General features: G+C 37.2%; 1 protein-coding gene and 1 non-coding gene across 15 annotated transcripts in view; one reads left to right on the forward strand and one right to left on the reverse strand.

Annotated features, from left to right (window-relative positions):
• The window catches only part of MBNL3 (muscleblind like splicing regulator 3), a 121,141-nt gene that overhangs the window by 43,821 nt on the left and 55,107 nt on the right, over nucleotides 1-22,213 (forward strand). For 6 of the 14 annotated variants that reach the window (XM_086387553.1, XM_086387565.1, XM_086387569.1 and 3 more), the window contains exons 2-3: nucleotides 7,495-7,551; nucleotides 8,113-8,343. In XM_086387553.1, the coding sequence (XP_086243679.1) occupies nucleotides 8,167-8,343 (177 nt within the window). In that variant the 5' untranslated portion in view covers nucleotides 7,495-7,551; nucleotides 8,113-8,166. Of the gene's footprint in view, nucleotides 1-7,494; nucleotides 8,344-22,213 lie in introns of all 14 variants that reach the window. The other 8 variants (XM_086387550.1, XM_086387549.1, XM_086387562.1 and 5 more) reach the window with 2 other exon arrangements.
• LOC147341404 (U6 spliceosomal RNA) lies at nucleotides 15,959-16,065 on the reverse strand. The gene has a single exon (XR_015160037.1). It is a non-coding gene; the product is annotated as a U6 spliceosomal RNA (small nuclear RNA).

A 22,213-nucleotide genomic window follows, 5' to 3' on the forward strand; every position in this document is an offset into this window, starting at 1 on the left:
TATTTGTTGAATGCATCTTCAGCAAAATCACCCTACACATATTAAATGCAATCAGTCTTGTGACATTTTGTATTTCTTTCATCTCAAATGCTTGAACATTATAGGGTTTTAATTGCCAAGTATATTAAGTTCCTGTCGTCTTCAATTTTAAATTCAGTTTTTTTGTTATCTTTTAGTGGCTCTGGGATTTCTGTCCCACAGACATAAGCAATTAACCAGTGCTTTTATATAACGACTGTGTTCAGAATCCAGTTTTAGGTTGTTTTTACGTTAAACTGGATTAGTTTTAAATATTCACACGGCATTTATTAGCAAATTCTCATAATTTAATATATTATTTTTAAAGAGATAGATCTTTTTTTATTTTTTTAAAAAGATGAACTCCTCTGACCAACAAAACCAATCACATCTGTTGCCAGAGGTATGTTTGAAAGAGACACTGTAGCACCTGTTTTTTTTTTTTTCCCTTTTATGACCAGTGTATGAACTGAGGTTTTATGAAATAAAATAATGAAATATGAAATAAAATAATAAAATAATTGCTTTATGAAATAGAATAATTTGACTTACCTGAGTTTTGTAAAAGATAAAGCTATTATCCTGGGAATATTGTGAAAAAAATTCAGTGAGGCTTTTTTTTTTTTTTTAAAGCTTAATGAAAAAATTCTGCACATAGGTGAAATATCCTTATTTTCAGAGACTATTTTTTTGTTCAGATAGAAAACTCAGTTTTCCATCAGATGCTTGTGAAATCATGGTTTCCATATGTAGATCTGAGGACCTCTCATATGCTTGAAGAACACAGATTGGTGGACCACTAAGCAAAACACGTGAGGGAAATAGAACTTGAAGCAAATTCGAAAACTTGAAAGCTTTTAAACTTTGTCAGCCTGCCAATTCAAGCAGTGTGTGGCAGGCATGTCATATATTCATAGAGCCAAAATAAATGGCCACAAGGAATTCCGAGGTAATACAGATGTAAGGAAAGCTTAAAATGGAAAGAAAGAAAACATTGTTTTCATTGTTTATTCAGGAGGTTGATAAATGCATTTAAAGAAATGCCTCTTGAGATATTGCTTTAGCTGCCAGAGAACATCTTTGTGATCTTCTGGACCAGGCATTGGCAATGTTTCTGTGTTATGTGCTGACTTGTGAAGGGGAGGTAAAAGAAAGGAGGAGATGAGGAAAATGTAGCAAAAAGTGAGGGCGAAAGTAGCTGCTGTCAGTGACCTTGCAAGCCGCTCTGGAGCAAGGTACTATTTCCATTGTATCAGTTGAAAATATTTATTTATTTTGTTTTACCATCAAGAAAAATTCCATGAGAAAATGTGTGAACCTTTAAATATATGTAATATATATATTTTTTCATGTTCTTTTCCATTATAGCTTATTATAAGATTGAATATGATTCCCTATGCTATACAGTAGGACCTTGTTGTTTATTTGTTTATGTATAGTAGTTTGTATCTGCTAATCCTAAATTTCTAATTTATCTCTTCCTGTCCCTTTCCCCTTTGGTAACTGTAAGTTAGTTTTCTGTGTCTGTGAGTCTGTTTCTCTTTTATAAATAAGTTCATTTATATCATATATTAAATTCCACATATTAGTGATATATGATATTTGTCTTTGTCTGACTTTTTTCACTTAATATGCTACTCTCTAGGTCCATCCATGTTGCTGAAAATGGCAATATTTCATTTTTTATGGCTCAGTAGTATGCCATTATGTGTGTGTATATGTATATATACATATACATACATATATATATATATATATATATATATAGGCTTCCCTGGTGGCTCAGATGATAAAGAATCTGCCTGCAATGCGGGAGACCTGGGTTCAATCCCTGGGTTGGGAAGATCCCCTGGAGGAGGGTGTGACAACCCACTCCAGTATTCTTGCCTGGAGAATCCCCTTGGACAGAGTAGCCTGGCAGCCTACAGTCCATGGGGTTGCAAAGAGTCTGACGTGGCTAAGTGACTAAGCACGCACACACATACACATATATACACACCACATTTTCTTTATCCAGTCATCTGTTGATGGGCACTTGGACTTTTTCTTTATCTTGGCTATTGTACATAGTGCTGCAGTGAAACTGTCTTTTCCATCGTATCTTTTTGCCTCCTTTGTTGAAAATTAATTGACTATAGGTGTGTCAGTTTATTTTCTTGCTCTCTATTCTGTTCCGTTGACATGTGTCTGTTTCTGTGTCAGTACCACACTGTTTTGATTACTGTAGCTTTATAGTATAGCCTAAAGTCAGGGAGCGTGATACCTCCAGCTTTTTTCTTTTTCTTCAAGATTGCTTTGGCAGTTTGGGGTCTTTTATGGCTCTATATTAATTTTAGGATTATTTGTTCCAATTCTGTTAAAAAAAAAATCCCCTTTAAAAATCACATGAAAAAATACTTAGGAATAAACCTGACCAAGGAAATAAAAGACTTATATTCTGAAAACAATAAAACATTGCTAAAGGGAATTGAAGATGATTTAAAGAAATAGAAAGATATCCCATGCTCTTGTATTGGAAAAATTGGCCATGCTACCAAAAGAAATCTACAGATTTAATGCAATCCCGATCAAAATAATCATGACATTTAAAAAAATCCAAGATAAGATATTGTTGCTATCAAAAGAGCAGTAATAGACCATTCCTTATGGAAACTGAGTGCTGTATATATCAATAATTTCAAATATTAATCAGATCAGATCAGTTGCTCAGTCGTGTCTTCAACTTGAAAGCTAGAATTATGAGAAAATACTCGACTTTACGTGTCTGATAGATATGAAACTGACAGAGGTGGCCAAAGCTCAGTCAGCCTAGAAGGTTCTCAACTGACAAAACTCCTTGCTTGAAAGGGTTAGTTACCATTTAATCTTTGACCTTTCACAGTAAGAATCCCAAGAAATGCTTAAATGCTCGAATTTGAAATGAGAAAAACTAAGTAAGACATGGTCTCTATTTTTATGGAATTTACAGTCTAATAAGGGAGAAAAGTTAAGAGCCTAAAAAGTGTGATCCGTACCATAAGAGAGATACAATATTGTGACATGATTAAGAAGGTGGGCTCTGGTCTCAGACTGGTGGGTTTGAACCAGGTCTTGATGGTAGCTACATGAAGTTGTGTAAGACTCAAACCTTCCCCACCTCTGTTTCCCCATCTATAAAATGGGAACAGTAGTACTGTCTTCAAGAGGAATCCTAAAGGCAGTAAAACTTGGTAATTTCTGGGATACTGCTTTTAGTGACTTGTTTCTTTTTTTTTTTTTGACTTGTTTCTATTCAATAATGTTTGAGTGTGTGTTTAAGAGTGTCGTTAAGTTACGGTGCTTGATGTACCATTCATGGGTGAATTGGAGGCTCATGTTAGAATACCTAGAGTCTGCTTCCAGCCCTTCATAAACTCTCATAATCATTCTACTTAACTAGGCCTTTTGTTTCTTCTCTATTTAAACGAGCATAGGAAGTTCCATGACGGCAGGGACCTTATCTGTCTTGTTCCACATCTAGAACACTGCTTGGCATATAGTAGACATGGATAAATGTTGGTATAGTACAACTTGGAGATATTATGAAGATGGCAGTACAATATGTGTGAACATAACTTTGAGAAGGAATCATAAGTACTACACAGAAATGCTTGATTTTCCTTCTTTAAGAATCCTGAGAGAGATAAGAGATAGGAAACTGCTACATTTCTCTTCCAGGATCTAAGCATGAGATTTAGAGTCAAGAGAATCTTGCCAGGAGCTGTGCTTCTACCACTAAAGGCTGTGTAACTTCAGATAAATAATTTAACCTCCTTGAACTTCATTTCTTTCTCTGGTCTTTTTTGGGTTATCTCCTATGCTGTAGAGTATTTTTTAGGGCTCCAAAGATCAATGAGATAAAAACACTATAAAAATATTATACAAGTACAAATGTACTAAGAAATGGTAACTTCTTAAGTTCTTCCTTAGAATCATGAAAAGCAAAATTGCATTCCTATTACTCAAGTCTAAAGTAGTTAAGATAAAGTTGTGTTGTCTCCCAAACAAAGTTGATTTTTAAAATGGACCCCCTCACCCCTGGCTTTTATACACAGATGAGCAAAGCTGCACGAGGGAACCAACGTCTCTGCAGTGTCACGCCAGCTCTTTTTAGCTGTTGCACCTAGCTGGTTCTGTGCCAGCTCCAAAAATAGTTCCAGTCTGAAGGAAGACATGCAGACAAGTTCTGGCTGGAAATGTTTTGAGGAACTGGCCAGGGGCCCATCAGAGGTTACAGGCCAATTTTAAAAATGAAGAAAATTCCTTCTCCCATTCCCTCTGTCTTATATAAAATGCATGGCCAGAGTTCAATTCCTGTTTGTATTTTTCCTTTGTCAAAGTTTAAAGTTCAAATTTATTATTTATTACTGTTTCTGTACTTGATAGACCAATAGAAAAAAATCTTCCTCCAGAACCTTACTCACTGTCTTATGCGCTGAGAAAAAAAATGTTATATAGATATATATTCTTTTGTGTTATTTTTTCTTTCAAATATATTTAGGCAACCTATATGATTTAGTTATAGGACTAAATTTGACTACTTCTTTAAATATAAACTTACAAACTCAAATGACATACTCATTTAGAAGTACTTTCTATAATACAGATGTGGAAATGAATTTATTCTTGAAGTTCAACTTAGGAATACTACTTAGAAGAATTTGTATCTAAGAAAGAAAAGATTGGGGTAGCCAATTCTATCACCTGTGAGACTTTTTTGTTGTTGTCGTGTCTCTTTAGACTTAATAAATAGCTTTTTCAATATATAATCCACATACTGTCCAGCTCACTCATTTAAAGTACACAGTTTAGTGAATGGGCTTTTAGTATATTTGAAACCTTGCAACCATTACCACTATCTAATTCCAGAATATTTTCATCGCCCTCAAAGGAGACCCTATACACATTCAGTAGTCATTCCACTTTCTTCTATTCTCCAGGCCCTTACAACCATTAACTTGCTTTCTGACTCAGGATTTAATATCAGTGGAACCATACAGCATGTGGCCATCATGACTGGCTTCTTCCACTTAGCATCATTTTTTCAAGGTTCATTCATGTTGTGGCATGTGTCAATACTTTATTCCTTTTTAGGATAGAATGATATTTCATTGTGTGGATATATCACATTTTGTATATCCACCCATCTGCTGATGGACACTTTGAATGTATCCACGTCTTGGCTACTATGAATAGTGCTGCTATGAACACGAGTGTACAAATATGTCTTCAAGACCCTGCTTTCAGTTCTTCTGTGTCTATACCTAGGCATAGAAGTGCTCAGTCATATGGTAACTGTTCAACAGTTTGAGGAACCATCAGACTGTTTGCCACAGCAGCTGCACTGTTTTACATTCCCACCACCAATGTTCAATAGCCCCAGTTTCTCCAATTTTTCTCTTTTTTTATTGCAGTCATCCTAATGGATATGAAGTGGTATCACTTTGTGATTTTCATTTGTATTTCCCAATCTGGCTGCTTAATTAAAGAATATACTTTAAATGTTTTGCTAGAGGTCATTCACCTGACAACCTTAACCCTCCAGAATATACTGCATGGAACATATTGCAAAAGGGTTTCCAAATCTGTAAGAGTAGTCACACACCACACACCTTCTGCATGAAAGCCTGGTACTTTGTCCCCAGACCTCTCTTATAGTGAATAACTAACTCTTAATTAACATTCACGATTATGTAGTCCAGAAAGGAGCTGAACAGTCCACCATGGCAGATACTGTGGCAAGAAGGGAAGTTACCAGTAGAAGTGACGATTAACAATCTGCTACTGAAGGAGAATTATAATACTTCCCAGGACATTTATAACCCTAAGTCTTCAACCAGAGGTCAAATTATGCTCAGGACTTTTTAAGAAGGCAAAGCTACATATAATACGTTTTGGAAATATTTCCATGAAGAATGACTTAGAGAAACACGTTTTGCTCTTAAATGGATAAGCTTGGGTTTTCCGTATATTTAATTTCCTAATAGTATCTAAAAAATCAGGTGAATGTAAAGATAAACCAAAAATTCAGATTTTGTAAAATTACTGAAGAAACTATTTAAAAACGATACTGGATGCTTGGGGCTGGTGCACTGGGACGACCCAGAGGGATGGTACGGGGAGGGAGGAGGGAGGAGGGTTCAGGATGGGGAACACGTGTATACCTGTGGTGGATCACGTTGATATATGGCAAAACCAATACAATATTGTAAAGTTAAAAAATTTTTAAAAAAAAAGAAAAAAAATAAATGAAATGTTTTCAAGAACTTTAATACTGCTTTTTTGATGGATTAACAATCGGTTGATTTGTCTGATACTCCGAGCTTACTTTGGCTGTAGAAAATCCCAGTTAATTTTGGTACGTGTTCATGGTAGAATGCTGGCAAATTAATATTTATCTTCTCTGAGTTCCTGGAAATTGTTGCTGGCTGACAGTGGGTTGAAGTGCAAACCCTAAAACTGCACAGTATTCAATGTATGACCAGTGTATGGAACAGTGCGTTCTGTCTCACTTATTTGTCCACGCTGAAACTTCCTTCTGAGTTTCTCAATATCCCTTCATAAAGACTGAGACCTAAATAGAGAATACACAGAAAAAAATAAATCCAGCATCATTTCAAGGGTTTCTTTCTTGAACTGAAGCACATTTCCATTTTGCAGTCTTTCCCCTACCTCATTTGCAGTGGGTCTCCAGCTAGTTATGTCATGACTGTTTTATGTGATCATCAACAATTACATTTCAAGTACACAGTGTCCTCTTTCTGATTTCTGGATTCTGAGAGCAGAACGAGCCTTCAAGCAGACCACAGTAAAGCCAGTTTAATGGTAGGCCTTTGGTAGCCTCTAAAAGCTGGAGACACACAGGTGTCTAAAGGTGCATAAAGGGATGTCACATCAGGGTCTGGCATTTTCTGTGCAGTGGAACCCCAGATGAATTTCTGCCCCCAAACAGATCAAAATGCAAGTCTTTTTTTCCTTTTAATTGGGCTGTTGCCAAGTCTTATATTTCAACAGTAAGTAAAAGAGGTGGCTTTCTTTTACTAGTAGAATTCTACACTGGGAAATGGCCTTCTTACTGACAATGGCTGACTATGCTGCGCTGCACCTTTGGTATGTAGATGAATGCGTGTGTGCTTAGTTCCTCAGTCATGTCCGACTCTTGGCACCCTATGGACTATAGCCCACCAGGCTCCTCTGTCCATGGAATTCTCCAGACAGTAATACTGGAATGGGTTACCATTTCCTCCTCCAGGGGATCTTCCTGACCCAGGGATTGAACCTGCGTCTCCTGTGGCTCCTGCATTGCAGGCAGTTTCTTTACTGCTGAGTGACGGGGGAAGCCCCAGTATCTAGATGCTTCCTGTTTTAAAGAGGTTATGTTACTGCTTTCCAAATCTAGAGTTTAAAACAAAAGCATTGTGTTAAATTAGCTAATTTTAATTTATTTTATTTTTGCAGGTTTCTGGAAAAGTGCCTTTTCTGAAAACGCTGCAACTTGGATTCCACCTCAGAGCTGTATCTTTCTAAACCCGTGTCCCTACCACCATCACTGCCCCCTCTCCCCACCTGTGCCCCCAAATTTTCTTAATTTTCATAGTCATTTTCTCTCCTCCTGATTTTGCAACCAAAAGAAAAATCTTGCAGTTCTAACATCCTACCAATCTTAATCTTTAAATCCAAGATATAGGGAGAAAACCTTTTCTCCCCTTGATCTGAGACCATTCCACAAATTGACGGGCAGCCAGCAGCATATGCTCTTTTGTAAGAATAATTGAAAACATCAACTGGAGAGCACAGAATCCTTTTGAAATTCTGCCAGTTATTTGAAGTAACTTTGGCAGAGGAAAAACAAAACACTCAATATCTTAACGTTGACAGTTGCCTTCTTAAGAGTTGGTCTCTAATTTGACTTTTGGTTATTCTGATACAATTTTTATTTTACGGTGGGCCTTTTGTTTGACTACTCAGACCGAATTTGACTTAATTCAACCCTAAGTGCTAACAAAGAAGCATTTCACCAAAGCAACCTGTTAGCTCTTCACATTTAGCTGGAATTTATTTTTAACCTTTCAACAGCAGCACTAATAGTGCCCTAGAGAAGGTGTACTTGATTTTGAGTTCACTTTCAATATGACGGCTTTCAGTATTGCCCTGGTTCGTGATGCCAAGTGGCTGACTTTGGAAGTGTGTAGAGAATTTCAGAGAGGAACCTGCTCTCGAGCTGATGCAGATTGCAAGTTTGCCCATCCGCCAAGAATTTGCCATGTGGAAAATGGTCGCGTGGTGGCTTGTTTTGATTCTCTAAAGGTGAGTCTCATCTAAATGCATATCATTTAAAATTGACACTTGTTGATTTCTGGGCATTTTGAAATATGTTGTACTTTGAAATTAGTCAAGTTAATAGTATGAAAGTGATAGGTTTGTTTTTTAAGGCAGGATGGAGACTTTGTATTTGTAGAACTAAGCCAGACTAAAGCACACCCATCAAAGCTCACTGACCAAGATAGATAGAGAAAAAAGTTCAAGAATTTTTGTAGGAGAAACTGTAGCCTTGCTTTACTTTACTTCTGTATTTATTATTTAGATTTTTAATGCAGTGATCATAATCCTCAGATTAACTTAGAGAAGTCCTTACTGAAATAGTTTATTATCTGTGTTACCAAAAGATACTTGGCAGGGACCAATCAGAGGGTAAATAAAGTCAGATGGAGAGAGTAAAATGTGAAAATCTCATCATCCAGGAGGAAAATGATGGCATTTTGAATTTTCTTAGTCAAAGTCTACTTTGAACCTTTAACTTGAACTTACTGCTACAATACTAGGTTCATATCATTTTCTTCCTAAATAACTGATTGACCAATTTCAGATTTGTGAGCACATTTTATAAGGAAAGTTTTATTGCCAAGGTTATCAAACCTGAATATTATGTAGTAGAGTACAAATAAAATATGAGGGAGGATGAAATATTATATAGAATAGAACATATATGATTGCAGAACAAAAAATATACTGATTTCCATGTTTTATTCATGGTTATCCTTAAATTAGGGGTAAACATGTACAAATTAAAGCATAGGAGTTAAAAATGGTCATAGATTCCTGGTTTAACTAATAAGATTTGCTATGATGCATTTGAGATTTTTTTCAAAATATGTTAAAATGAATTGATATTAATAAGAACCTTTTCAATTTCTTAATACTGTTTTACTTTATCAAGACCAATTTTATCTCATTAACATTTTTATTTATGGCTGCATTGGCTAATAGAGATGTATTTTTTTGTATGATCACTTATTCAGAAAACATTTTATCATGATATCCTATTTAAGTAGTTACTTTTGCTTATGTTTTGATTGCTAGTTTTTGTTTCAAACCATTCCAGTTCAAGAATGGTCACTAGTTATAAAGATAATGGCAACTCCTAACATTGAAAATGTCTGAATTGCTCTTTTTTGTAGCAGATATTCTGACTAAAGGGCTTATTCTGTTTTCTTTATTTCATTTTCATTCAAGTTTCATCTATAATTATTTTACGTATTATTTAAATCATTTATGTATTGTTTAAATCAAGGACTGGGCAGTGCCTTGAATAGAAAAGAGCACTGGACTAGTTCGGGAGTAGGAGGGAAGGAAATGCCTTTTAGCCAGTCCGTATAGAGGGTCCACCACTGCACTACGCACTTTACGTATCTTGTTTCAGAAGTTCCAGACAAAGCTTGAGTTGCTTCATTTCTAATGCATGGATAATTCTTCTCTCCCTAACTTCCATGATTATTGCTGAGATTCCAGTAAGATGACATAAATGAAAAACCATGTATCACTATAAAAATGAATTAAGGCCTTCCCTGGCGGTCCAGTGGTTAGGACCTGGTGCTTTCGTGTCATGGCCCCAGATTCAGTCCCTGGTCAGGGAAGATCCCACTAGCCAAGTGGCATCCCTCCTCCCCACCCAAAAAGTGAATTAAGTGCAAAGTTACCTTCTTACTATTAACTAAACTGTTGTTTTAGGAGTTCTTCAAAACAGTTGTTTAGTTAAGGCTCTATTATTTAAAACTACACATTCATGTTTCAAAGGGACATGCTCGTATCCTCAAGCAAAGTATCACTGTCTATATGGCTTGCTCTTAAAAATAGAGTTCCTTGCAGGCTTTGTAAATTCTATCTTTTCAGGCATCTGGCAGGAAGAGATGTGTGATCTTACTAATCATTGATATAGTTCACATCGATTTTCCCATTTAAAGGCAAAAGAATGCCATAATGAAAACATTTTGAAGAAAAGTAATACGGAGCATGATTGTTAACAAAATGCAATACTGCACTACCACTTTAAAGCTTGGAAAATGTTTAGTTCAAAAACTACAAAGATACTGGCCAATGAATACTAATAAGCCACTTAATTATTTAAATACACTGTTTACTCACTGTATCCAGTGTTTTTTAAATAATTTTTGATATGTTAAAATTTTGATGACCAGACACACAGGATAAAGACGATTTGCATAATCCTTACATTCTCAAATTTTAATGAAAATCTTAGAATTTCAAATATACAATGCCTTTAAAAAATTAATTTGCCATTTAGATAGCACATGCATCACAGTTCCATATCTGCACAAAAGCTTTGTAGTCCTGTTGTATTATTCCTTATCCTTGATATACACAAAAACCATACCATGGTATGCATGAAAACTATGCATGAAAACAGTTGACCTAAGTGGGTTGTACTACTACCATATCTACAATATACAAATAACATACCTCGATGGTTACTGCAGCGTTCACTACCACTTTGAGTTTCTGTGATTGAAACACTTTTGAAATGTATCTGTGTACTGTTTCTTCTTCCATGAGTGGTTAAATAACTGAAGCAATCACTTGATGAGCTTTGGGTGACTGCTTTTGGTTTTTTGGTTTTTATAAGGATTCCATTAGCACTAAGTACTCTACCAGATGATGATGGTTCTTTGCCTTCATAATAGGCATAATAGTTCACAATATCCTATACTCATCTCATAATGAGGGAATGTTAGGAAAATAAGGAGGTTAAGCTTGATGGCTTATTGTGCATTATGCTGAAGTGCTGGGCCTATCACTCTATGAATGTTGAGTATTCAGTGATGAAGCATGCACCATCTTCAGTTAGAGATCTAGACATCACAGCCCATAGATTAATTTCCAGCTACATAAGAGTCTCATTTCATGTTGATATGTAGCTGTTTTTCTTATAACTCAGTTGCCCTGTCCACTTGGCAAAATTGATTTCAGAAAGTATTGCTTAACCTATTCTGTGCCAAATTCTTGATATTACAGTTCACAATTAATCTAGGTTAGTATTTTTAGTGACTCTCCCTTGACTTTAACGAAAGATCGTCACAGAAAATCCCAACCCAAAATCTGTGATTGTTTTCATAGCCAATATTATCTTCCTCCATACTTGAAGCAGTGTGATATCTGCCACTTGTTATCCAGGAAGGATATAAATTCTGTCATTATCTAATTATGAAAGGTCAACATCCATCACATCTGCCCACCCTACTTACTACCTTGTGTAGTTTTTTAACAAAAATTTCCTGGCAGGGGCCTTAGCAGCTAGCATAGTCACAGGACAGCCATGTCAACCTATATACATTCCTAGAAGATGGGAACTGAGCGAGGAAAAACAGAAAGCAGTGCCACACTTTCTTCAAATATTGCATACGATCACAAGCATAATAATAATATTTCGGCAACTGAAACCAGATGTATAGGTATATTGATGTGAATATATCCTGTTAGGTCCTGAGTTAACTTTGTCCTGAGTTACCAGTATATTCTGTGTAATTATCACTAGTCACAGCAATTTCCATCCATTTGAAATTTGATTATTTTTGACTGAATATTTACCACATCCCTGTTTGCTCAAGGAAAATTTAGCAGGAGCAGAAGACTCCTAGCAACATAATCCCAAGGGTTTCTGGATTATTCAAGTTTTAGAACCATTTATGAGCTGATCAGAGAGGTCTGCCTGCACTGGAAAGAATATATAGACACCACCTGTCATCCTGAGACTCAAGGAAAGTAACATTTTACTTAAGGATCTTCTTACATTACTGACGTTAAAAAGGAAGTATCTTTGACCAGTAAAAGTCAATGCTATTTTGGACATTTCAAAAACCTCTCTTGAAAGAAAAATGGAATTAAAATCAGCATCCAAGTAAATACATATCGATGGCTCAGCCTCAGTTTAAAGTTTTTATTTTGAAGTAATTTTAGGGTTATAGAAAAGTTTCAAAAATAGTATAAGGAGTTCCTGCATACCCTTCACCCAGCTTCCTGTAATGTCAACAACTTACATACCATACATAGCACAGTTATCAAAACCAGGAAATAACTCTAGTTCGATACTATTAAGTAAATTACAGACGTTATTTGAATTTCACAAATTTCCCTCCTCATGACCTTTCTGGGCTCCAGAATTCAATCCAGGACCCCACATTCTGTTTGGTGATCATGTCTCCTTAGTCTTCTCCAATCTGTGACAGTTACTCAGTCTTGCCATATCTTTCATGACCTTGGCACTTTGGCTGAATACTGGTCACTCATCTTATAGAATGCCTCTCAATTTGGGTTTGTCGAATGCAATGTCATGATTTGATTGAGGTCGTGCATTTTTTGGTAAGAAAACCATAGAAATGATGTGCATACTTGAGGGTACTTGATGTATCTCCTCTCTCATGGTTACCTTTATCACCTGCTAAACATGGTGTCTGCTGGCTTTTCTGCTGTAAAGTGATCAGTTCTCCTTTTGTGAAAATCGATAAATATCTTCATTTATTCAACATCTCCTCAACATACCATTGATTGAAGGGTCACCCAGTATCCAAGCTGTCAAAATGTGGAAAAGTATCCATCTTAGAAGTCTCTACTTACAGTCAATCAAGAAAGATAGGAGAAAATGGACCATAAGAGAGAAACAACAGTATTACTACTGGCCACCAGAAAGACAGAACCCTGGAGAATGGGAAGCCCAAGAAATGTTGTGATGTGCTTGTCCTTGTCACCTGCTCCTATGGAGCGGCCCCTGTGCTGGAGTCAGCACCGCCCCCCCTCCCCGCCCCCAGCACCTCTAACTTCTGCATCAGGAAACAGACTTTCTGCCTTTTGTTTCATGGTAAATACCATTTTCCCCCAATTTAGAAAGTTATTCATCTTTATGAAGGGAAGGAAAAATACAAAAGAAATTTTTTAAATCATACACAAGAAGATAAAAATAAAGTGTAATAAACTGTAATAAAATGTCATCCCCAGTACCACTGCCAACATTATGCATTTCCTTTCACTCTGTATAGAATTGTATGTGTGCTGCATAAACCTTGCCTTACCTTCTGCCTTCTTATAGACCTCTCTTTTCCTCTCACTCCCACTTGCTGATCCTGCAAAGTCAACCTCTCCCTCCCTTTATCCTTCCTGTCAGCTTCAGATTTTTCCCAGAGTATCAGAAAATATCTAAATACTACTTGATCTTCTCCCATCATAGATTTTTAAAAAATATACCAATTATCATGGTTATTTTTTTTTCTGATCAGAAAATAAAAACATATGCTTTCTAGAAAACTGTAATATAGAGATAAAAATAATTATGAAACCTAACCTGTAATTCCATTACCCAGTGAAACCCTTCCCATGTTGGTATATGTTCTTTCAATATTTAATGAGAACTGTTTCTTTTTTTAAAAAAATGTTTCACTTGTTCCATGCAATGCAAAAGGCTTTTAAAACTTAGGAATGAATGGTATTTTATAAATATTTTTAAATTAAAATATATTACTTTTCAAATTCTATGAGGCCATCAGAAATTATGTTTATGAGAACCATGTAATAATAATAATAGTAGTAAATTCTACCTTCTATTGACTGGGGCTTCCCTGGTGGCTCAGATGGTGAAGTGTCCGCCCTCAATGCAGGAGACCCGGGTTCAAGCCCTGGGTCGGGAAGATCCCCTGGAGAAGGAAATGGCAACCCACTCCAGTATTCTTGCCTGGAAAATCCCATGGACAGGGGAGCCTGGTGGGCTATAGTCCATGGGGTCGCAGAGAGTTGGACACGACTGAGTGACTTCACTTTCACTTTCTATTGACTACTATGTTCGAGAAACTTTTCACGTGCCAACTGTATTCCTTAACCCTGTTTAGGCTTTCCCACTGATGGGTCAGGTTTCACCAGCTATATGGTCTTGGGTAAGTACCCACCCTGCCTGTTCCTAAATTTCCTCCCCTATGAAAACAATGTTCCTATTAGCACGTACCTCCTGAGTTCCTGAGCGTTCAGATGTGGTGGTGGCTCACGGTAAAGAATTCTCCATGCAGTTCGATCCCTGGGTTGGGGAGGATTCCCTGGAGAAGAGAATGGCTACCCACTCCAGTATTCTTGCCTGGAGAATCCCATAGACAGAAGAGCCTGGCGGGCCACAGTCCATGGGGTTGCAAAGAGTCAGACACAGCTGTGTGACTAACACCTGCGTTCCTAAGCATTCAAATGTGATGATCCGCCTAAGGCACTTGGAATAGAACCTGGCACACCACAAGCATTCCAGACATGTCTTTTCACCAAATAAATTCCATTCTCCATTAAAGGAACCAGGGAATCCTCAGAGTAATGACTATAGCTGGATTGAGGCAGGAAAAATATGAGTCTGTGACATCTTGTGCTTCCAGAAAGTAAGGAAGTGCTTGGAAAAGGAAGGGGCCTGATAGCTGGACACTGGAGCCAACCTGAAGAAGCACCCAGTGAGCAAAGTGTCAAGCTCATGGAAAACAAGGAAAGACTGAGAAACTGTCAGAGATTGGAGATTAAAATAAACATGACAGATAAATCCTATGTGGGATCCTGGATTGGATCCTGGAGTGGAGAAAGCTCATTAGAGGGAAAATTGGTGAAATTCAAATAAGGTCTCCAGTTTACTTAATAGAATTACAGTAAAGTTAATTTCCTGGTTTTGATAACTATGGTATGTATGATGGATGTATAAGTCATTGACATAGGAATCTAAGTTAAGGGTCTCCAGGGGTACTCTCGGAGAAGGCAATGGCACCCCACTCCAGTACTCTTGCCTGGAAGATCCCATGGGTGGAGGAGCCTGGTAGGCTGCAGTCCATGGGGTTGCTAAGAGTCGCGCACGACTGAGCGACTTCACTTTCACTTTTCACTTTCATGCATTGGAGAAGGAAATGGCAACCCACTCCAGTGGTCTTGCCTGGAGAATCCCAGGGACGGGGGAGCCTGGTGGGCTGCCGTCTCTGGGGTCGCACAGAGTCAGACACGACTGAAGCGACTTAGCAGCAGCAGCAGCAGGGGTACTGTGTACTATTTTTGCAATTTCTCTGTAAATCTAAAATAATTTCAAAGTTAAATGTTTTAAAAAGAACTTTCTTAGTCTTGCACATGCACCTTCTGTTTTTTTTGGTGCTCAGAAATACAGTGGAGTATTAGTTTTTTTGCTTTTCTTTCTTCTTCTTTTAAACTCTGGGTGTGGTAATGAGAAAGCTCTGAAATCCATGCAATGGCTGATCCTGAAACTCACCTCAACCAGCTAGATGAGTCAGATAATTGAAATAGTTAATGAGAGCACTCATACCCATAATAGCGCTTCACAAACCTAGCAAATCAAAACCTGCGAATGTAGAATATTCAGTTGAGATTGTTACAACTTACAGATAGGAAACTAGGGATCTAGTGAGAGGGAGAGTCCCTTGCCCAGGGTCACATAAGCAATAATCAAAAGAACCTGAAAACTGCAGTGTTCTTCCAATCATTTCAGTCTTTTTTCCCATGGAGAAAAAGGAGATAAGAGAAAACATCATTTGGGATTATTGTATTTTGTTTCTGTTTTTGACCTTTGCAGCATTCATTTCATTCTGAGGAGAAACATAGAAACATACTGCTTAAAAATATGGAACGCTTCACAAATTTTCATGTCATCCTTGTGCGAGAGCCATGCTAATCGTCTCTGTATCTTTCCAATTTTAGACTATGTGCTGTCAAAGCAAGCATTGGGCTATTGTTTTACTAAACCAAAAGCATCCAGCGCTTATGGTCAGACTGTCCCATGTGACACTGGGATGCCCTGCTTTCGACGTTGTGTGGTTCTCCTTTACTTTTTGTTACTTTAGAAAGGGGGAAAAGTCATCTTTCCTTTTCCTAATATCTCCCTCATTTGTTGTTTCACAATATTGTGTTTAGATGAAGACTTTAAAATTCTTTTATTTATTTCTTTGACAATTATTCTGGCTGTTAATTTTGAAAACAAGAAGGAAGAGGGGCTAGGGTGTTTTATTTTTAGAGCAAGTTATCTAACTTAGTGATACTGCGCTTTTTTAAATCACTGAGAGTCAGAACACTGAGCTGTCTCTACTCACTTGCCCATCCTTCTCTCCAAACCCTGCAGCACTGAGTTAGCTAGCCAGAATCGGGGATTATAATGGGCTGTGGATCATGTATAGCTTCACTGCAAGAAACTCTTTGATGTCTGATGCCGTTATAGATATACTCATTAGTACAAAGTCCGGGCCAGCTAGGGAGGTACCTGTCACAGATCAGCTGAAGATATTGCAGTAGCAGGTCAGCCTTGTTATGGGTCAAATACAGTTTTGTAAAGGAAAACAGAATCTAATCCAATGAATTTAAAATGTTGTTTTATGGAAGCATAGCTCAAGATCATTTCTCACTACCCCTTGCAGCCAAGGCTGCAGTTGGCTGCATAGTAAGAAAGGAGTTGTGATATAGCCAGGAAGGTATTTTTCAACCACAATTTGATACCATTAAGATGGACCTTTTGTCACAGGAACCCCATTTAGTATGAGTGATCTGAAGTTTGAATACTGTCTACTGTATGTCAACTCATGTGTGGAAGAAGCTCTTTATATGTTAGGGACATAGATGTCTGATTTTACTTTATCATCTAATACTTCTCTCATGTCACATACTGTATAATCATTACAAATACTTTTTCTCTACTTCACTTTTTTGTGAAATGTGGACACAAGATACTTTTGTGCATCTGGAAATAGCAATTAGTTCTTCTAGGAACATGACTTTTCTCATATAACATCATTTACTCACTGCTGTTTTTGCCCTTACAGATTAGTTTTCTGATTGTAACATCCCCAAGGTTGTCTTGTTTTCCTCTGTCTCAGCCTGCCACTTGATTGTTGACCTACAGGTTTATATATTCCAGAGGAATTTTAGCTGTCTGTTCTTTCCTCAATATTTCTACATAATCTTTTCATTTTTTTCTGTATTTCCTCCACTGTATAATAAGTCTTTGGTTTCTTAAATTTATGTTTTTTGTTCCTGTTAGTGTCTAATCCAGATTTGCAGCCCTGCTTAGGTTTTCAGTGTTTTTATTACTGTGCATTCAGTTATCACCACAGGGTCCAGTTTTACTGCTAGACGTAATGAGAAGTTTAACTCATGCTTTTTCCTATCTTTCTTGATACTGTTTTCTTAAAAGTCAGTAAACAGTTCCATTTGTTCTACAACCTTTTATTTTGTAAATAATCTCCACCATTTAGATTAACCATGTTGTTTAGAGTTCAAGTAAATTATTTTTCCAATATTATTCATGATGAGTTTGTATAATATGGCTTAGTGTTGCTTAGTTGCTAAGTCATGTCCACCTCTTTTGGAACCCCATAGACTGTAGCTCGCCAGGCTCCTCTGTCTGTGGAATTCTCCAGGCAAAAATACTGGAATGGATTGCTATTCCCTTCTCCAGGAAATCTTCCTGATCCAGGGATTGAACCCAGGTCTCCTGCGTTGCAGGCAGATTCTTTACCTCTGAGCCACCAGGGCTTAGTGTCATGCCTAATCTGTTTAGTGAAATAGATGTAACAATAGGGTCCATCAATTTTTGCAGCTGTTACTGGTTCATAAGCATGTGAATATATGCTTTCAGTTGGATTTTTTCTATTGTAAGTAGACATTTTATTGTAGTTGAAACTCAAATTTTTATTTACACAGTGGGAATTGGTAGAAAAGAGATATTAGCCTTTTGCTCCTCCCCATGTTCTTGTGGGTACACAGTAGACAGTGAAGGCAGTTTCCACACTGAAAAACATCCAGTGGCTTGAAAACATAGAGTCCACAGTGATAGAACCAATTTCCTGAACTAAGATATAACCAGTGTGTTAGGCATGATTTGCCTGCTAACTAGTTAAAACTAAGGTTCTGGTTTCTGTCTTTAGCATGCAGAAATGCAAACAGAAAATGTTTTTTCTCTGTGACTTTAAACTTCACCCATCTTTTATATGTGTCTGGGTACAGTGAGTAGGCAGCATTATAGTATCGATCATCTCTTATTCCATTCCAAATACATTTTGGAGATTATATTTTTAAGATGACATTGTGTTAAGATCACACTGTCGTACTGTCTTAAAATTTTTGTTCATCCTATTTATGAAAAAAAAAATAGTAATCCTGAAGTAGCCATTTGAGAAGTTTGAATATTTAAAAACTCTATGTGGTTTGAAAACATTTGCTAAACACCTGTCCTAGAAGTTGTTTTTCTGTTGTTAATGTTTATACTTAGCACATGCTTTGGTAAACGAACTTAAATCTTTTACCAACATTTGTAAAAACAATCTCTAGAGGTTTTTTTTTTTTTTTTTTGCAATTTCCTGGTTATTTCACTTTTTCTCTTAGCCAGAAAAGCATTCTATATGGATGCAAATTCAATTTTAACTTCCAAGCAACCGAAAAAAATTTTTTGTTTATTTTTATTCTGCTAGCACTACAACAAAGAAAGGATTTTTCCAGCTTTATTGAGATATAATTGACCTATAACATTGGTTAAGTTTAAGGTATAAAACATGATGATTTGATACAACTATATATTGGGAAATGATTACCACAGTATGCTTAGTCAACGCCTCTGTCACCTCATATAATTACTCTTTTTGTAGAACATTTCCAGACTTACTCTCTTAGCAACTATCAAGTATATAATACAGTTTTGTTCACTATGGGCTTCCTTGGTGGCTCAGATGGTAAAGAATCTGCCTGCAATTCAGGAGACCTGGGTTCGATCCCTGGGTTGGGAAGATCTCCTCAGGAGGAAATGGCAACTCACTCCAGTATTTTTGCCTGGAGAATCCTGTGATCAGAGGAGCCTGGAGGACTATAGTCCATGGGGCCACAAAAGAGTCAGACATGAATGAGTGAGTAACACTCTCTCTGTTCACTATGATGCTGTACATTATATCCATAGAACATATTCATCTTCTAACTGGAAGTTTGCACCCTTAGATCATATCTCCCTATTTTCCGTACTCCCCTGTCCCTGGTAACCTCCATTCTACTCTATTTCTATGGGTTTGGCTTTTTTCAGATTCCTCATGTCAATGAAATGATACAGTATTTGTCTTTCTGTGTCTAGCTGTCAAGGTACATGCATGTTGCCAAAAAAGGATTTCCTTCTTTATCATGGCTGAATAATATTCCATTGTGTATGGTTTGGAATATTGTCTTGTCTTTCAAAGATGCCCTAGAGGTAGTCTTCATAAATACCTCTTTCTTCAGTGAACCACAGATGTAACCATGGAAATGTTTGATGTGAATCATGGTATCAGCAATGGAATAAACATAGAAAATGCTGCCTTGTAATAACAGCTCTAAAAAGGGCTCCTTGTGTGGCCTTGAGCAAGTCATGAGAATCCTCCTACCTCTGTTTCTCTTCATACAAGAGCACGGAGCAGCACTTAATTTGTAGGCTTATTGATTATGGTTTACTACAAGGATTTTAAATATTAGGGGTCATTTGATGCTGAAAGTCCTGTTAAATCCATTAAGAGTTCTATATACACCCAGTTCCTCAAAGAAATTATTCATTCAGCAAATATTTATTAAAACATGTTACTTGTTAGGCAAGGACTGCACCGAATGCAAAGTTGTGGAAGATGTGGTCCCTGCCTGACCTCCTAGTAGGAAGCTGCTTGTGTTATGTGCCATAAGCCAGGTACAAACTAATCATGAAAAGAATCCAAGGGGGAAGGCGGGGGACTGGAATTACACCCAGCTGTGGTGGTTAAAGAAATAGTCATTAAAGTGGTACCATGTGAGATATTCTTGGAAGGAGGGATAGGAAGAGATTCCAGGCAGAAAGGATAACCTCAGCAAAGACAGAGGAAAAACTGTAGCATGGATTTGGGGAGTTGAGTGTTAAGTCAACCTCTGAAGTGTAGATCGTACGTTGGTAGAGGAGTAGCCTTAAAAGGAAGTGAGGAATTTGAACTTGATTTTGTAGCTCTGAGGAATCTGACAATTTTTAAGTAGAGAAATGGCATCACCAGCCTATGTAAGATGAGTGGATAGAGCCAAAGAGACTGGCGACAGGGGAACCACTTAGAAAGCTCCTATTGAAGCTTAGAAAGCTTCATATTGATGGAATGAAATGATAAGAACTTGAATTAGTGGGAAGGAAAAGCCACTGATGGGTTTGAGATGTTGTTCAAGTCAACATGGTTAAATAAGAGGGGGTTGAAATTTTACTTCTGCCTACTGCTGTTGTGTTCACCTCCATATCCAATTTCATCACATTTGAAGTGAGGATTTCTCAGACTTTTTGGGGGGTTTCACATTAGATGATATCATTTACCACCACAGCTTTTGTGCCTAGCACACACAGTACATATTAGGAGCTTGAAAAGTGTTCATTGAATGAAACATACCCCCACTTTGTTGCATCATTTTGACAGAGGAAGAACCAATATGGGCTCCCCTACAAGGGGAGTCATCTCTCCACGTGTGTCTATATTTCTACTCCCAGTTCAGTTTTTACCTGAATATGAATGAAAATTGTGTACACCCATGTGTCAACATTCCTCACTCAGTCACATTTTAACCTAGATTCGATAGCCTACCGATTGCTGATTTTTGTGAATTTCTGTCCCTTAGCATTATAGAAATGTTCCTTGGCCAAGCACCTTGGATGCTCTCCAAATGTTGCATTTTGAGTGTTTTTACCCTCTATGTGGATTTTTTAAAAAATTGCTGAGTGGCCACTGTAACATCTTGGGTTTCCCTGGTGGTTCAGATGGTAAAGAATCTGCCTGTAGTGCAGGAGACCTGGGTTCGATCCCTGGGTCGGGAAGATCCCCTGGAGAAGGAAATGGCAACCCACTCCAGTATTCTTGCCTGGAGAATCACCATGGACAGAGGAGCCTGGTGGGCTACAATCCATGGGGTTGCAAAGAGTTGGACATGGTTGAGCAACTAAGCACTGTAACATTAATATCTTAAAGTAATTAGTGTGATAAGCTAGTAATATTCAAGCATCGTTTTTTGCCTTTGAATGTTTGAAATTTAATTTCACAACAAATGGCTACCTTGCAAGTAAAGGTATTCTTGGAAGCACAATTAGTGCTAATAAGGTCATTCTGAGTCACTTACAAGGTCAAAATCTGCAGAAAAGTGTTTTGTGTAAAAGGTAACTGCCTATTCCAATAAAACTATATATTTAAAGTTTAATCAATAAAGACTGTCCTGAATGTACAGTGATCTTTTAAAAGTCCAAAGAGTTTGAGCATGGAAAGGCAAAGAAAAATTCTTAGAGAGCCCATGTATTGACATTCTAAAATAAATGTACCAAGCAATCTGCTTTTTCAAAGACATGGGGAAATAATGAGAAATGTGAAAGTAATTTCAAGATGGAATTTTTAAAAGGGATTTCTAGGCTTACGCGCTGTACCTTGATATTTGTACAGTCAGTTCAATCTCTTATACCATCTCCATCTTCATCTCCATTTCACATAGTGATTTCAGTTTTTCAGGACAGACATCCTGAGGCCTTGGGTGAATCAAGACATGATTCAGGGTTAGGCAACTGACTCTAGTTCAAAAATAAGAAAAGTACCTGGGACATTTTTAGAAAAATGTTTCGAAAAAGAAGAAAACTTAAGATGGTTTTAAGTATTTAGCAGCATTCAGCTGATGTCATTAATAGTTTATAATAATGTTCATAATTGTAACTTGCATATTTGAATAAGCGACTGACAGCTAAGATGAAGCCAAGACTCTCTTTCACTCTTCCCAACTTCTAAAGGTGTCACTCTGGTGGCACATGACATTTACTCCATCTCTGAAATATTCATGATAAATTTAATCATCACATTTCACTATTCCTCCCTCAAATCGCCTACTAGAG

Source organism: Bos grunniens, chromosome X, assembly GCF_055505025.1.
Source record: "Bos grunniens cultivar Pamir isolate PY7600 chromosome X, Bosgru_T2T1.0, whole genome shotgun sequence".
In the NCBI taxonomy this organism is placed as follows: Eukaryota; Metazoa; Chordata; class Mammalia; order Artiodactyla; family Bovidae; genus Bos; species Bos grunniens.